This window comes from Crinia signifera, chromosome 6, assembly GCF_055691185.1.
Source record: "Crinia signifera chromosome 6, ASM5569118v1, whole genome shotgun sequence".
NCBI classification, from domain to species: domain Eukaryota; kingdom Metazoa; phylum Chordata; class Amphibia; order Anura; family Myobatrachidae; genus Crinia; species Crinia signifera.
Window position 1 is genome coordinate 67,446,565 of NC_139222.1, and position 14,679 is coordinate 67,461,243.

The 14,679-nt window shown below is 43.9% G+C and overlaps 1 protein-coding gene across 2 annotated transcripts in view; it reads left to right on the top strand.

Annotated features, from left to right (window-relative positions):
* The window catches only part of SAMD8 (sterile alpha motif domain containing 8), a 43,773-nt gene extending 35,850 nt beyond the window's left edge, over window positions 1-7,923 (top strand). For both annotated transcript variants that reach the window (XM_083146222.1, XM_083146223.1), the window contains 2 exons: window positions 2,902-3,052; window positions 5,235-7,923. In XM_083146222.1, coding sequence (XP_083002348.1) covers window positions 2,902-3,052; window positions 5,235-5,542 — 459 coding nt within the window. In that variant the 3' untranslated portion in view covers window positions 5,543-7,923. The remainder of the gene's footprint in view (window positions 1-2,901; window positions 3,053-5,234) is intronic.
* The last annotated feature ends 6,756 nt before the right edge of the window (window positions 7,924-14,679 follow it).

Here is a 14,679-nt window from a genome sequence, read left to right on the forward strand (position 1 = left end):
GGTTTCCAGATGGGTCTTGCTCCTGCCACAATTAAATCGCAGATATCAGCACTAGGGGTGCTATTGGATAGATCTTTAGCAGAAGAAAAACTGATAAAAAGATTCAACAGGGCTATGAAGCGGATCCAGCCACCAGTCAAGGCTATAGTGGCACCGTGGGACCTAAATCTGATGCTGTCGGTCCTAACCAAGTGTCCGTTTGAGCCCCTAACGGAGTGTTCTTTGAGATTCTTAACTTGGAAAACAGTATTCTTAGTAGCAGTTACCTCTGCGAGAAGAGTGAGTGAGTTGCAGGCTCTATGGATCGAAGAGCCCTATTTGGTTATCTTCCCTGACAGAGTTGTCCTAAGGACTCACCCAGAATTTGTACCAAAAGTGGTGTCAGCCTTCCACCTCAATCAGGAAATCACTTTACCCAGTTTCTATCCTAGACCTGAAAATGAGGAACAACAAGCCTGGCATACTTTAGATCTAGTCCGAGTGATTTCTATCTATCTGGAAAGAACTAAGGTTTTCAGAGTGACCAAACATTTGTTCGTCATTCCAGAAGGTGTCAGGAAAGGAAGAGAACCTGGGAAACAGACAATATCCAGATGGATAAGAGAGACTATTGTTACAGCCTACAAGCAGGAAGGCAAGAAGATACCTCCTATTGTACAGGCACACTCAACGCGGGCAGTATCTACTTCCTGGGCGAACAAGGCCAAAGCGTCGATGACGGAAATATGCAAAGCGGCTACCTGGTCGTCAGTACACACTTTTGTGAATCACTATGCTCTTGACGTTTCTCTAGCCCACTTTGGGAAGCATGTACTCCAAGAGGCAGTTTCCTAAATACCTCTTGATAATAAAAGATTATTTTACATGCATTTACCCTCCCGTTTATTTCTTGGGTATGTCCCAATGTATGGCTGCCATGGGGATCGTAGAAGAAAGAGTCGAATTATACTCACCGATAATTCCTTTTTCTTCCTAGAGATCCCATGGCAGCCACTGATTACCCTCCCTTGTGTTTCTGATGTGTTTTCTCTAGGGACCAAGAGACGGAGACACTCAAAAGATGCAGGGGAGGTGAAGGAGGGGTCCATTATACCCAAGGTGGGCGGTCCCAAGAGAAACCAATCCTGTCTGCTCTAGTGGGGGAAGGGAATATCCCAATGTATGGCTGCCATGGGATCTCTAGGAAGAAAAAGGAATTATCGGTGAGTATAATTCGACTCTTTTTTTTACAAAACATTTTTTTTATTTTAATTTATGTAACAAATGTGTGTGACACTGGCATTTTTGTAGCGGATATTTTGCACATCTTTCACAGATTTTGGCACACAAAAGGTTAAAAGTAGGGTTCATGAAAGCCTGCAAAACTCATTGGGAAGTATTCAATGTGTTTTTTCTCCATGTGCAGCGAATCCTGTTTAGGATTCGCTGCACATTCGCAGGGTTCCGGAGAGCTGCAGCATTCGCTGCCATCCCTCCCTGTCACCCTATTCAACGCCGCAGGGGCTCGCTGCCACTGATGGCGAATTTTAACCCCTGCGGCATTCGGACGGTGGCAGGTAGGGAGATGTAAGCCTCCCTGCCTGCCCCAGAATATGTGGGGGAGAAGGAGAGCTCCCGGGGACACAGGCAGCAGAAGCTGTCCCCCAGGAGAGCTGACGGGTAGGGAGCCGCTTCACTGGTCCCGCTTGTAATAAGCCGGGACCAGTGTGAAGTGAATATATGAATATTTAATGAGTGGCTCCCGGCCCCCTGCTGGCGAGTGTGTAAAAAAAATAAAATTAAATGGTACTTATATGTTAGTTGGGCGCTTACTAAGCTATTTGCTTCAGTTTTCCACGGGGCTCGCCACGCTTCGGGCACGGTGGCTTGCCACACTATATAAAATCAACTCCATGCCGACATGGATAGTGGGGTATGAGCGTAGTAACTTTAGTGGGCGCCCAACTAACATATAAGTACCAATTAAATATATATTAATGTGCTTCAAGCACATGAATAAAAATAGCATGCCCCTTCACAGATTTAAATTTCTGTTTCTAGCATTGAATACACTCTCGGCGAATACCAGTGAAAACCCCATTGAAATACACCAGCTAATTGCAGCGAGTATGAAACGGAGAACTGTCCGGCATCCACTGTTCACTTTCGGCAAACAGTGAACATTGAATAGGGTGAATCAGATTTTCAGTGAAAAAGATTCACTGCAAGGAGTGAAAACAGCCCGATTAGGCAAAAAAAAAAAAATGGTGAATCGCGGGAGCATTGAATACTGGCCATTGACTGTGATGATGACTTCCCCATTCGACAAGAATTTATTCCCAGACAGCCACATTTGGAAAAAAAATAGTTTATATAATTATGAGTGGGGATCTTTAGCTGGAGTGCAAACTGATCAATCCTAGCTGCTCCCAAATATCAGGATGCAGGTGGAAGTGCTGTTGCTTCTCTGATCTGATGATGGCTTAATTCAAATATCACCGTTTGCTTCATTTTGGGTGCCTTCTGTATTGAAGCAGTAATAGCTGTCTGATCCCACATATGATATCTTATTTGCTGGAGAATATTTCCAGCCAAGGCACAGACCAGAACATAAGCATATTTATTTACTGCCAGCATTCTGTAAGGGCGTCACTGTGCATGCTTTAATGAGTGCTGCACAAGGTCAGTTAATGACAGTTCTTTAACCCAAGGTACTTGTCGACAGACATACCCAAGCTTTAGGTTCCTTTGTTTTGTCAAAAAATTAAGAAATGTATCTAAAATACCTAAAATGAATGAAGAACGATTCATTTGACGTTTTTGGGCAGTATTTTTAATTTTGGAAAATAGATATATTATTTTCTGTATAAATAAAGCTTTAAGTTTGGTTTTCATGCTCTTAATCCATTTATATCATTTCAGCTATATGACAATATGTGGGCAAAGCTTCAGCGTGCTTTCGCAATATGGAGCGGCTTTGGCATGACTCTAACCGGTGTGCACACGTGTGGAGACTACATGTTCAGTGGGCACACTGTGGTACTGACCATGCTGAACTTTTTTGTGACGGAATGTAAGTGCAGCGGACGTTGTAAAACTAGATTTTGAATTAGATTTTTAAATTCTGTTTTGAAAGGTCATTTGTCTCCATAAAAAATGTCTACATGTTATACCAGCAGAGATCTCTGTTACCTCTCTCCAGTCTTCCACATTGTCATTGTTTTTTTTTTTAATGTGCCTGATATTTGTATTTCTCTTTCATTCAGGGGACGTTGAAGTTATCCTTATGATGAGGTATAGACAGGCAATTAGCGGAGCTGGGCACTTTTAATTTTTTTTTGGAATATGTGTGACCAGTTTTTAGAGAGAGCCGGTCACTTGGCTCTGGTGCTCCAGAGTTATTTTGTTTATTTTTAAAGCAGTTTAATGGACAACAACAGGCAGTTTGGTCACTGTCAGCCTGCACCGTGGGAGCTGCTGAGGGGACCTGGTCCCACCCGTAAGGGTGTGGAACTCACGCTCCCGCCTGCTAGGGACATCAGTCCCCGAGTGTAATGCATCCCACAGCATGCTGTGGAGATGTGGACCCGCAGCTTGCCGCCACCAGCAGCGGCTGTACCCACAGCTAAAATGTCGGCCGCTGCAGGTTTAGAGAAGCAGCACTATTTGGTGCATGCTTCTCCTTGTCCTTGCTGGAACAGGTCTCCACTCCTCTGGCCGCCATATCACTCTAAGTAGTGGTCGGTGGTGGGTACGAAACTGCATGGTGTGGCCAGGTATTTAGCAATGGCTGCTGGTGCATGCCAACCTCACCTCTGTGATCCTTGAGACATTATGTTGCTGTAGGGTGAACCTTTGACCAACTAGGCAAAGACCAATAAAAAAAGATGTTTACCATTTTTGGTTCAGTTTCCCTGCCACTCTTTACAAGTCATTGACGGGTGATGTAGCAAAAACACCATCATGTTTCCTCCTCCAAGATGTGTAGTAGACACATCTTGCCCGGTGTCTGAGAAAACACTGATCCTACAGTTATAGAAATGTCCCTTTCCAGGATAGATGGCTGTATATGAGACACTTTGGCCTTCTCAAAAGGCCTCTTTAAAGTACTGAACGCCTGAGCAGGAGCAGAGCAGCAAAAATATGGGGGGCACTTTAAAGTCAAAGCCAGAATGGGTTGAATGTTTTTGGAAGCATTTATGCAACTTCTATAATAATGGGCAAAGACCAGGGATTGTACAGCTTTGAGATCTCGATATACAGGTCATTCTTCCATAGCCGGGGTCTTAAATGAGCCATTGTGTTGCCCAAAACGTTGAATGGCCTAAAGGTGTCCATACACCGGTCTGATTTTACTCGATTCAGATGGATCGGGTAACATCGACTTAAATCGTAGGTGATTGGATCCGATGTGTGTTCCCTTGCGATTCGGATCCTGTAGATCAGTGATTTTCAACCTTTTTACCTTGCGGCACACTAAATAAGATTTTTAAATCGCCAAGGCACACCATGAGATCCCCGCAGGGCAAAAAACATTGACCCCCACAGGAAAAAAACCAAAACCTATTGGCCCCATATAAAAAAACTATCCCACTGGTCCCCACAGGTAAAAATAAAATACATTGGTCCTTTACATGAAAAGAAGAGACCAGTAAATAACAGTTAAACTGGTGGTGGCTGTAAAATGGTTTGGGCATCTCTAGATCTGGGGGCACACATGAAAACAGCTCAAGGCACACTAGTGTGCCACGGCACAGTGGTCAAAAAACACTGCTGTAGATCATATGTGCTTTTTAGCACCCGTGATGTATCGCATCAGATTCCCCTTGAACTCCCCGGTCAGCTCTCTGGGAGTTTTTTTTACATGTGATAAATTGCATGCATTTTATTGCATGTAAAAATTGGCAAGGGCCAAGTCGGAAGGAACCCTCCCAGGGAGCTGCCAGGGGGAGCTCAAGGGAAAACTGGTCCGACTTGTGACTCCAAAAAGTCGGACCTGTGTATGGGGGTCTTTACATCAATGATGCATCTTTCCTAGCTTGGCATAGAGATAAGGTTTTATGGGTGTTTTTAGAACAACCTTGACTCGATGTTTATGATCTCAAAGGGTTTGTGAGTATATCAAAATATAATCCAACAAGATAACCACAAATTGGCTCAGAATGTCTTGAAATATATCATTCATGAAATGTTGGAAAGTGGCATGTGTTTAAAAATACTTTGCTGACATGTTGAATGTTTACTCTCTATTACAGACACTCCACGGAGCTGGAACTTTCTGCATACCCTGTCCTGGGTCCTCAACCTCTTTGGCATCTTCTTCATCTTGGCGGCACATGAACATTACTCTATTGATGTTTTCATTGCATTTTACATCACTACAAGACTGTTCCTCTACTACCACACTTTGGCTAACACACGTGCTTACCAACAGAGTCGACGGGCACGTATTTGGTTCCCGATGTTCTCTTTCTTCGAATGCAATGTAAAAGGACCTGTTCCTAATGAGTACTGCTGGCCTTTCTCTGGGCCTGCCTTTCTGAAGAACTTATTCACTAATTAAACTATTGTGCCCATGCACTAAAATATATATATATACACACAGAGGATCTTCACCCCTCCAGAGAATGCCCATGACTGTGATATGAAGCGTTCTCTTTTCTTGTCTCCTTTTGGGTTTACTGTGTGCGCAGGTACTTTAGAAGCATGAGGCATCTACATTGGCTGCAGACCATGGACACAGTGTGGGAAGGTTGCCCAGTAGTTTTAAGACACCAGTCTCCTAATGAGCAGTATAATCAATAAACGTGGCTGTTAGGTATGTACAAGCCAGCAAATGAAATATTTGGGTTGTATTTGGATTGAGAGGTTTACACTTAAAATGATAGATTATGGTGAGATAGATGACTAACATGTTTTACTGATCAATCTGTCTTCGGGTGAGAGTCTAAACTTTTTTGACCTCTTCTAAAAAATGGTGGAAATTTCTTTTAAAAGGTTCTAACTATATCTTTAAAATATGGGATATAATTTGAATATTTGATTATTTGATTGCAGAAGCCTATTCTGGTAAGTCCAAATGACTAATAGTATCAGACAACTTCAACTGTAGTCACTACTTTGTTTGCCAAATCCAATTAGGTCGGTGTTAAAAGGTTTCTTTGAATAGACTCCCATTTGCTATTGGGGAGCCCCTGATCTGTTAGAGATGACTAAACAGCATTGCATGTTGTGTGAGGGTAAAATGTATGGTGACTCGGCTTTGACGGTGATATTACTTGTGTCACTGTCCATAACTCCAGCAAACCAAGGCATTGGCCTTTGTCAGCTGCTCTATTCTGATTACACAGTAGACCTTATACTGTATATAATGGGTTCCGTTTTGTTTTTATTCCTAACATAGCTGCTAAGTTAAATCCACTTTCAACTCTGTGATATTTATTGAACAATTTAATGTTGCATAATCATTGATATTTTATTTTCCATAATAAGAAAATCCTTTTCCTAAATACCACCAGTTCTGGTTATAAATCTAAAGACATGCCCAGCCTTTTATGTAGTTAACAAACAAAAAAATAACCGCACTTTGTCAATTCAGAAATTAAGATTTTCATTGTATATGGCATGTACAAAACAATAAAACAATTTATGTTCCAAAGTAGAAACTACCTTGTGCTTGCTAACAACCAATATAAATTTAGGGAAGGGGCAGAAAACCTTGAAATGACATTGTTATCTGTATAGCTCTTGTAATAGTCAATGTGATTGTCTACTAGAAAGCATGTGGTTGAGCATTGGCTTTGTATAAAGCCATAGAACTTGGGCACTGAAGCTACTTCTTTAGTAAACATTCGGGCGGCATATTCTCTGGCTGCGGATTGTGGGTATGGTAGTTCAGCAAGTGCCAGATTTAGAACGGAGTCAACCTTAACACAAAGTTTATGTGTAGATTGCCCTTTCCGTGGTCTAAAGGTCCATACACACTGGGCGACTATGCCCAGCGTGTATGGACAGCAATGATCGCGTTCATCACTGGGGGGAAAGCCGCACTGAGCAGCTTTCTCCCTGCTTGGCGCCGTCAGCACTATGCAAAGCCGCTCATCTGAGCGCGCAGCAGCACTCATTGGTCATTGCCGGGCCATACACACTGGGCGGCTTTGAGCTCAAAGGGCTGCTGTTTTGATCAGCTTTCAGCTCAAAGTCACCCAGTATGTATGGGCCTTAAGTCATGCATTTTCAAGTTTAACCCCCACCAAAAGATCATGTTTCAGGGTTTCTGTGTGTGGAAACCGGCAGATTAATTACTTATTAAGCAAAATAGATAAACTCACCTTTGTGTGAGTAAAGAAATCCTGAAAACGTGATCTGTTGGGATTCCCTATAGATTGGATTTGGAAACACCTCAACTAATTTGATTTAGTTTTAGACCTGAAGAGCGGAGAAAGGAACAAATGTTCTCGCTTGCAAGAATTTTAATTGAACAAATCTAACATTCTTCAATGTATTCATGAATCCATTCTGTTTTTGAATTCTGATGTGCATTTGTTTTTACCAGCACACAGAAAATTAATTAAAAAAACTATTAAAATTGATCTGATGTATATAATAGCACAGTGCGATTATAAAATTAGAGAGTAATAGTTTACCTTTTTTCCCCAGCCACTAACTTCTGTGCCTGATTCATATATCAGCCAGTTATCTGATATATTCTTACTTCACCTGATCTTTTATTTTCAGGACAGTAAGCATCACATGCAGTGCTTCCATGGAGACCTTTATAAAAGCAGGATTTTTCCTGTTTGACATTGAATTTTGGTTTGAGTTCTCATCTTGTTACTGTTGATTTCATCACAGGATTGGTTTCCGTTAGCTCAAAAGTTAACTTGGGATGTGTGTATTGTTTACATTACTGTGAAAAAAGTATTAAAGATGAGACTAATTTCATCTCCGTGTCTGTCTATAACTTCATTACTATAAATGTCTTGTTCTTTGAATTTGACGATGAAACCAAAGTAGCAATTAAACTTTTTAGAAGATCTAAAACCGGTTCTAGAGTTTATACACCTTGTTTTACTGAGGATATAACATAAACCAAAGTTTCCAAAATTCTGCTATTACAGTCCAGGTTATAAGGATATCCATGCTTGAGCACAGGTGACTAATGGGCCCCATACATCAGCAATTGTGACAATCCTCCGTTCTGGAGATGATTGTCACAATTAATCTTTAATGTGTTTTGGCAATCCCAATCAAAAATTAATAGGGATCGCCAATCGATTGCTGAATCAGATTTTTAAACACGTTTAAAAATGTGGTTTTAGTGGAGTTTCATTTTTGTATGTGTGGGCATTCTAACAGGACAAATCTGCCCATCACTGAAACAAATCTGTAATGTGTGGGCAAGTCAAATAGATTGAAGAAACCATTTATCTGGGGGAAAAAAATCACTGGATCTGAGAATCAATGAATTGTTATTGCTGATGTATACTTAGTGCCTCTGTCAATTTGATATAACCATCTGGGCTTGAGCCTGGAAATCTTAAAAACCTGTAATGTAATAGCTCTGTAATGTGAACTGGCATAAAGATTGAACAGTTTTACAATACTAGCTGTTGTTGAATGCTGCCATGGTGATTTCACCTGTAAGCTCTAATGCTGCGATTCCCAACGCTGCCGATATAGATAATTATATAGGCGGTGCCACAGAAGAACGATATAGTGCCAATACACTGACCGATATCGGTCAGAGGTGGCTAGTGAATCGTTGCCCCGACTCAGTGTCTCGAATCATTAAGCTGACTGCATGATTCGGGACACTCACTGTTGGATGAGTTGAGACAGCAGCAGCATTATAGCATAGCAGCCAGGATCAGCCCCTCCTCTCTGAAGGCCCCCATACACTATGCGATTTTGGGACGATTTCATCCGATTTCGGCACTTTGTGCCGATAATCGGGTGAAATCGGCCCAAAATCGTAGGTGTGTGATATCTGATCCGATGCGCGGTCCCGTGCGCATCGGACCGGATCAGGGAGGTCGGACGGTCTGTACATACGATCACGTCCGACCTCCCTGTATGCATATGCCTGCCACCTGACAGGCATATGCATGCAGACACCGGGCGGGCAGCGGGTCCCTGAGCGCCGGCGAGTGCTGCTGACTGACCTGGCCGGGCAGTGTACTTACACATAGCAGCAGCGGGGACGGGACGCGTAGTGGCGGCTATTAGATTTTTAAAATACTTGTCAAATGACCGGCCGCTCTCTGATTGGCTGAGAGCTCTCCGGCCAATCAGAGAGCGGCCGGTCATTTGACAAGTATTTTAAAAATCTAATAGCCGCCACTACGCGTCCCGTCCCCGCTGCTGCTATGTGTAAGTACACTGCCCGGCCAGGTCAGCAGCGCTCACCGCACCCGCCCCCACCATCGCCGCCGCTGCCCGCCCCCACTACTCCTCACCGCCCTGCAGCTCCCCGGGTTTTTTTTTACATGGGATAAATCGCATGCGATTTATCCCATGTAAAAAATGGCACATCAAGTGCCAAATTGTATGTGAGCCTCCCGGGGAGCTGCCGGGCGGCTCGGAGGTAAATTGGGTCCGACTTGTCCCTAGGACAAGTCGGCCTAATGTATGGGGGCCTTGAGTCGTGCCTGCAATTCTATATGAGACTGAGGGGCAGATTTATTAAGCTTGGAGAAGAGATAAACTGGAGATAAAGCGGAGAAAAGGTAAAAGGAGATAAAGCACCAGCCAATCAGCTGTGTTTGAAAAAGACAGTTGGGAGCTGATTGGCTGGTGCTTTATCTCCTTTTACCTTTTCTCCACTTTATCTCCAGTTTATCTCTTCTCCAAGCTTAATAAATCTGCCCCTGAGCCTCTGCAACTCCCTGAGTGTGCTGTGAGCCGTGCACTGTCTCTCTGTGCCTGCTGTAATTCCATATGAGTAGTGACCGAGAGCCGAGTCACTGATTCAACACACTTTACTGGGCTGAGCCTTGGGACTCAACTCATTTCAATGAATCACTTTGCCCATGACTAGTCACCTGCCCCTCGCTCCGTACATGCAGTTGAGCTGCATCATTAACCAGCCGCAAGCATCATCAACTATATTGACCATATGCACTGGACAATATGCACATGATATCATCCCTATCATTAACTATATAGTGCCCAGTGTGCTTAAAATGCAATCTATTTTTGTGTAACATATGTTGGTATTGGAAGCATGGCATAACTATTAAACATTTGTATTGTAAGCGGTGGAACAATCGACCCTGTAATTGATGTAGCTGCTTGCTTAGGCCCCATTCCTGATCCCTTATCTAGGCTTTACTACACATACACTTGCATAGTAATAACAGTGCTTCTGTGCATGTGCAGTGACAGCCAGGGGCGTAACTAGAACTTTGCGGGCCCCATAGCAAAATTTTAAAAGGGGGCCCCCCAACCATTATCACTGCAAGAAAGAGAGAGAAAGAGGAGCGAGTAAAAGAGAGAGTCTTCATGGAAAAATATGGAATGAGAGAAAGAAAAGACAGTGTTAGAGAGAGAAAAATACTGTACAATAAAAAGAGAGGGAGAGCGAGCAGGGGGTAGAGGCATAGATGGACAGATAGACAAGGGAGGCATGGACAGACCTATGGATAGACAGAGTACCCTATGGGGGCATAGACGGACATACTGAAGCGGCATAGACAGACAAAAAAAGGCAGGCATAGACAGACAGACAGAAGGGGCATACATAGACAGATGGGAGGGAGCATGGATGGACGCACGAAAGGTAAATGGATGGATGGGAGGGAGCATAGATGGACAGATTAGAGGGGGCATAGATAGACGGGAGGAGCATAGAAATGTGGACGGGGCAAAGACATAGGAACAAGAGACTGACGAAAGAACCATAGACAGATAGATGGACAGGAGAGGGCATAGAAAGACAGACAGATGGATGGTAGGGGCATAGATGGGGAGGATGGATGGGAGGGGACATAGATGGGTGGGTGGAAGGATGGGAGGGGACATAGATGGGAGAAATGGCAGGATGGGGTACAGATGGACAGATAAATAGACAGAGCACTATAGTTTACACAGCAATTCACCAGGCAGTTTCCGCAGGGGCTCCAGACTGTAGTAGTAATTTGGCTATGATGTGGATGGAGCTGCTGGAGGACCCAGCAGATACTTATTGCAGCCTCACCAGCAGCCCTCATCACTCCTACAGGCCGGACCCCCTCCCCTCCTCCAGACTAGCCCACATTGCAGCAGCTTCTCCCCCTCCCCCTCTCTGGCTCCACTGGCAGCAGCCTCTCTCCACTCCTCCGCCTTCAGTACAGCTGCCTCTGTCATCTCCGCTCCTCTGGCTCCCACGTGGAGCAGCCTTTATATCTCCCCTCCTGCTTCAGCAACAGCTTCCAATCCGCATGATGTCAAGCACCTGCTGTAATGGCACTAGGGGTGTGTGGCTGACCGACCAGTGGCATGCCAGTCAGCCGCGCACCGCCAGCGCTGCTTCTGGATTGTGAGTCCTCTGCTTTCCTCCTCCACCCCCCTCACCCAGCCTGCTGTAGCAGGGATAAGTTTATTAAAATGTAATAAAACAATGTAGAGGGTGCAGGGGATTGCCTCGGTCCCCCCCAAGCCGCCGGGCACCATAGCAGCTGCATCTCCTGCACCCTCTATAGTTACTCCACTGGTGATAGCACAAATCTAGTTACACAAGAAGAACATAAATGCTATCTCAGGAAAAAGTGGACAGATGCCACCAGGTTCTTCCCCACTTATGTTATTGTCCGCACATTTATTTTGCATGAGAACAATAGACTGGGACTTAGTCAAACATTACCCAACGTGGCTCAGACAAAGCAGATTTGTATTATAACTAGGATTCTAATGCACCTACTGTTTCAATTATACTACAAAATTATTCTTTTTAAATGTAGTTGATCAAGATGTAAAGGCAATTTTTTTTTTGTACATGTTTTACCTTTCATATAGTACACACGTTCCTTGTCTGTAGATATTAAATAAAATAAAAGTTGAAATCTCTATCGAAACCAAATATAGCTGGAACATTTGTATTCTCTGTTTATTGTGCTACTAAGGTTGGGCAGCTCCTCAATTAGTTCCAGTTTGTTTGATGATTGTGCAAGGTGCACATTTCTCAATCACTCTATAAAACTTTACGCCTGTCAAGCTCCAGGAATTTGAATGAGAATATGTCAATTAGAGAAAAATGGTGTCTGTTGTATTGAAGTGGATTTCCAGGCAGGTGCTTGTCAGCGAGTATGAAGATTATCTGATGTGCACGGTCTGTTCTGCACATGTGCATTAGGAACTTTTGTGATGACACTTGTAGTTCCTCTCTGCTAATGCCATATTGTAAGGTGGTATACGTTCAGTTGGTGGGGAGGGCTGCATTCCTGGAAACCGAGGCATTGCCTTTGTTTTCTGGGAGGGATGTTGCCACGCAGACTTCCTGGCCTCACAGTCCTCACTTCCATTGGCTTGCTGCAGAATCTGAGGCTTACTCAGCTGACGTCTGTGCGGAACGCGGTCGCGATGTTGGATCCCAGATTGCGACGTCTGATGCAGAAGATGTCTCTTCTGCATATACCTCCACGATGGGATTGGTTTGGAATCCCGGCAGTCAAAATTCCAGACAAGGAGGGGGGGACGTGGATCGCCCCCCATTGCTGGCTCGCCACGCAGCGGGCACGGTGCCTCGCTACGCTTGGCACACTAATTTATTCTCCCTCTATGGGTGTTGTGGACACCCACAGAGGGACAAAGTTCCGGGATTCCAACTGCATCCCTCCAAGATATCTGGTGGAAATTCAATGCTACTTGCATTTGGCATTGAACTTCTGTCAAGCTCAAAATGAGGCAGTTAAGGTGCATACACACGGGGCAATATGATCGCTAGCAATCATATTACTCAGTGTCCCGTTTTCATCTGCGACCAGAGATGGTCTCAGATGAAAATGTCACACTGCTGGGAGAAGAGGCAGGGGAAGTCGCTGGTCGGAGGAGCATGCTCCTCTGACCAGTGACCATTCAGGGCCTGAAAACGGGAGCGCGCACCCGGCGATTTATCGCTGGCGCACACTCCAATCACTGGCAATATGGTCGCTTAGGGCTTATGTCATCTGAGTGAGGATTGCTTTGCATACACATAATCAGGTGTTTTGATGGGATTTGTAAACTTGCATTGGGGTTGGTTGCAGGTTTAGGGATGCAAGTAGAAAAGACAATCTCACCCTATTTTTGTGTATTTAGGATTGAAAAAAAAAATCTTAATCCCATGATTCCCAGAAAGCCAGCACCTCCTCCAAGACACACCAAACCAGCTGATACTTGAAGACTTGTACAACTCTTGCTGCATTTACAAAAAAATGCCACACTATATAAAATCAACTCCACGCGGACATGGATAGTGGGGGTATGAGCGTACTAACTATAGTGGGAACCCAACTAACATAAGTACATTTTTTTCTACTCCATTTATATTCTCTATTTTCCATTTGATTTACTATTTGATGTGCATTGGATTTCAATTCGATCTCAGTGTTTCTGATCCTCCAGGAAGGAGATTGAAATCAAACCGAACGCAGCAGTGAACACATTAGATTTCCACTAGATTGTTTTGTCCTGTTAACTTTTTTTTTCTATCTAGTGGAAATCTACTAGTAGGTAGTGCAAATCTAATGTGTTCACTGCTGCATTTGATTTGATCCAGACCCGATTTTTATCTCCTGCCTGAAGGATCAGGAACACTGTGAGATCAAATTGAAATTGAATAGTGCAAATCGAATGCACATGAAAATAGTAGTTCAAATGTAAAATAGAGAAAATCAAAAAAGGGGAGTAGCAGAAACTTCAGAACAGGTCTAATAAGCCAAAACTAATTGAAATTGAACCGTGTGTACCCACTTTGGGTTGGGATCATTTGGTCTATTGCATTATGGTCGAAAGTCATTAGGTCGAATCCATTAGGTCGACATGACTCTAGGTCGACATGGGAAAAGGTCGACATGACTCTAGGTCGACATGGGAAAAGGTCGACATGATTCTAGGTCGAAAGGTCATTAGTTCGACAAGGCCATTATTTCGACATTGTCTATGTCGACATTCACAAGGTCGACATGGGGTTTTTCACTGTTTTTTTACCTGAATGTCAACACAGTCGACATGGACACAGTTTAAAGTGCACTGCATCCCCTCGCATCGCTCGCTGCGCGTCGGGCACGGTGCCTCGCTACGCTCGGCACACTATTTTATTCTCCCACCACGCCCTAGTGGATGGTAGGGCATGAAATACCGCCTGTCGGCACATGTTGGCTCAAAAAACAGTGAAAAACTCCATGTCGACCTTGTGAATGTCGACATAGACAATGTCGAACTAATGACCTTGTCGAACTAATGACCTGTCGAACTAATGACCTTTCGAACTAGAATCATGTCGACCTTTTCCCATGTCGACCTTTTAGCATGTCGACCTAATGGATTCGACCTAATGACTGTCGACCATAATGCAGTAGACCAAATGACCGCATCCCTATACAAGGATGTGATTCCTAGCTTGTTAAAATAGAAGTCAGGGCCATAAAGATGACAAGAGTAGTGAAGCTGGCTCAACATCAAACAAAAGGAGGCTTCAGAGAGACTTGTCTACTTTGCTAGTGGTCAGAGAGAGCCATCTGA